Raw genomic sequence first — 3,334 nt, forward strand, 5'->3', positions numbered from 1 at the left:
AAGGCAGCTGTAGCATCAGTTGAAATTGTGGAGCGTTGTTGACATCAGTTTGAGGTTCCAGGTCACGATTAATATTGATAATCCTATACTGAGAGAATTTAAATAGATAGCAAGAAAAGTAGGGAAAGGCTACAAGAAGCTTATGAAGAGAATAGCAAAAATTAGACAAAATGCTTGTGAGGTATTTGTAAATTTGTAATTGGTTTTGTCAATGGGACAGGTAGCCTGTGAATGTATGTATATATGTTAGGCTTGTATTGAGGCCCTCACAAGGTCGAGATCTCCATAGGATGACACTTCACAAAAGTTGACTAACTCCTGGTTACCTATTAGCTGTTAGGTGAGCAGTCGCATTAGGTGACAGGATACGTTGCCAACTATTTCTGTCCTGCCCTTGATTCGAATCCGTGACTACAGAATGTGATTCGAGAAAAAACCTAAATGTACTATCGAGTGTCTTAATGTACTTAAACAGAAAAGCCTGGAAGTCATAAACAGAATCGTTAAAAAAAAATAGACAGGTCTCGCCTCCAAACTCGCTACACAAGGCCAAAGAGTTTATTACAAAAGGGGCTCAGGTCTCTAGTTCTAGAATACTACTAGCTAGCACTAGGAAGACATTGCCTGAGAAGTCCAAATACAGAAATGCAGGCCACTCCAGGGGCAGTAGCAGTGTTCCTGGTGAGGATGGTATCACCAGGGGCAGTAGCAGTGTTCCTGGTGAGGAAGGTATCACCAGGGGCAGTAGCAGTGTTCCTGGTGAGGAAGGTATCACCAGGGGCAGTAGCAGTGTTCCTGGTGAGGAAGGTATCACCAGGGGCAGTAGCAGTGTTCCTGGTGAGGAAGGTATCACTAGGGGCAGTAGCAGTTTTCCTGGTGAGGATGGTATCACCAGGGGCAGTAGCACTGTTCCTGGTGAGGATGGTATCACCAGGGGCAGTAGCAGTGTTCCTGGTGAGGAAGGTATCACCAGGGGCAGTAGCAGTGTTCCTGGTGAGGAAGGTATCACCAGGGGAAGTAGCACTGTTCCTGGTGAGGATGGTATCACCAGGGGAAGTAGCACTGTTCCTGGTGAGGATGATATCATCAGGGGCAGTATCACTGTTCCTGGTGAGGATGGTATTACCAGGGGCAGTAGCAGTGTTCCTGGTGAGGAGGGCATCATCAGGGGCAGTAGCAGTGTTCCTGGTGAGGATGGTATTACCAGGGGCATTAGCAGTGTTCCTGGTGAGGAAGGTATCACCAGGGGCAGTAGCACTGTTCCTGGTGAGGATGGTATCATCAGGGGCAGTAGCACTGTTCCTGGTGAGGATGGTATCACCAGGGGAAGTAGCACTGTTCCTGGTGAGGATGGTATCATCAGGGGCAGTAGCACTGTTCCTGGTGAGGATGGTATCATCAGGGGCAGTAGCAGTGTTCCTGGTGAGGAGGGTATCACCAGGGGCAGTAGCACTGTTCCTGGTGAGGAGGGTATCACCAGGGGCAGTAGCACTGTTCCTGGTGAGGAAGGTATCACCAGGGGCAGTAGCACTGTTCATGGTGAGGATGGTATCATCAGGGGCAGTAGCACTGTTCCTGGTGAGGATGGTATCATCAGGGGCAGTAGCAGTGTTCCTGGTGAGGATGGTATCACCAGGGGCAGTAGCAGTGTTCCTGGTGAGGATGGTATCACCAGGGGCAGTAGCACTGTTCCTGGTGAGGATGGTATCACCAGGGGCAGTATCACTGTTCCTGGTGAGGATGGTATCACCAGGGGCAGTAGCACTGCTCCTGGTGATCGTACCCTCGAGCTGTAGTAGTCATCGTACCCTCGTGCTGTAGCAGTCATCGTACCCTCGTGCTGTAGCAGTCATCGTACCCTCGTGCTGTAGCAGTCATCGTACCCTCGTGCTGTAGCAGTCATCGTACCCTCGTGCTGTAGTAGTCATCGTACCCTCGTGCTGTAACAGTCATCGTACCCTCGTGCTGTAGCTGTCATCGTACCCTCGTGCTGTAACAGTCATCGTACCCTCGTGCTGTAACAGTCATCGTACCCTCGTGCTGTAACAGTCATCGTACCCTCGTGCTGTAACAGTCATCGTTCCCTCGTGCTGTAACAGTCATCGTACCCTCGTGCTGTAACAGTCATCGTACCCTCGTGCTGTAACAGTCACCGTGCCCTCGTGCTGTAACAGTCATCGTGCCCTCGTGCTGTAACAGTCATCGTGCCCTCGTGCTGTAACAATCATCGTACCCTCGTGCTGTGGCTGTCATCGTACCCTCGTGCTGTAACAGTCATGGTGCCCTCGTGCTGTAACAGTCATCGTACCCTCGTGCTGTAACAGTCATCGTACCCTCGTGCTGTAACAATCATCGTACCCTCGTGCTGTAACAGTCATCGTACCCTCGTGCTGTAGCAGTCATCGTGCCCTCGTGCTGTAACAGTCATCGTACCCTCGTGCTGTAACAGTCATCGTACCCTCGTGCTGTAACAGTCATCGTACCCTCGTGCTGTAGCAGTCATCGTGCCCTCGTGCTGTAACAGTCATCGTACCCTCGTGCTGTAACAGTCATCGTACCCTCGTGCTGTAACAGTCATCGTACCCTCGTGCTGTGGCTGTCATCGTGCCCTCGTGCTGTGGCAGTCATCGTGCCCTCGTGCTGTAACAGTCATCGTGCCCTCGTGCTGTGGCTGTCATCGTGCCCTCGTGCTGTGGCTGTCATCGTGCCCTCATGCTGTGGCTGTCATCATGCCCTCGTGCTGTAACTGTCATCGTACCCTCGTGCTGTGGCTGTCATCGTACCCTCGTGCTGTGGCTGTCATCGTGCCCTCGTGCTGTGGCTGTCATCGTGCCCTCGTGCTGTGGCTGTCATCGTGCCCTCATGCTGTGGCTGTCATCATGCCCTCGTGCTGTAACAGTCATCGTACCCTCGTGCTGTAACAGTCATCGTACCCTCGTGCTGTAACAGTCACCGTGCCCTCGTGCTGTAACAGTCATCGTGCCCTCGTGCTGTAACAGTCATCGTGCCCTCGTGCTGTAACAATCATCGTACCCTCGTGCTGTGGCTGTCATCGTACCCTCGTGCTGTAACAGTCATGGTGCCCTCGTGCTGTAACAGTCATCGTACCCTCGTGCTGTAACAGTCATCGTACCCTCGTGCTGTAACAATCATCGTACCCTCGTGCTGTAACAGTCATCGTACCCTCGTGCTGTAGCAGTCATCGTGCCCTCGTGCTGTAACAGTCATCGTACCCTCGTGCTGTAACAGTCATCGTACCCTCGTGCTGTAACAGTCATCGTACCCTCGTGCTGTAGCAGTCATCGTGCCCTCGTGCTGTAACAGTCATCGTACC

General features: G+C 52.1%; 1 protein-coding gene across 1 annotated transcript; it reads right to left on the reverse strand.

Moving 5' to 3' along the window:
* Positions 1-599: 599 nt before the first annotated feature.
* Positions 600-2,628, reverse strand: LOC138358687 (uncharacterized). The gene is made up of 2 exons (XM_069316840.1): positions 2,584-2,628; positions 600-1,790 (listed from the first exon to the last, which is right to left on the reverse strand). Exons 1-2 carry the CDS (start codon positions 2,626-2,628, stop codon positions 600-602), a joined length of 1,236 nt encoding a protein of 411 aa, XP_069172941.1.
* Positions 2,629-3,334: the final 706 nt, after the last annotated feature.

This window comes from Procambarus clarkii, chromosome 85 (assembly GCF_040958095.1).
Source record: "Procambarus clarkii isolate CNS0578487 chromosome 85, FALCON_Pclarkii_2.0, whole genome shotgun sequence".
Classification (NCBI taxonomy): domain Eukaryota; kingdom Metazoa; phylum Arthropoda; class Malacostraca; order Decapoda; family Cambaridae; genus Procambarus; species Procambarus clarkii.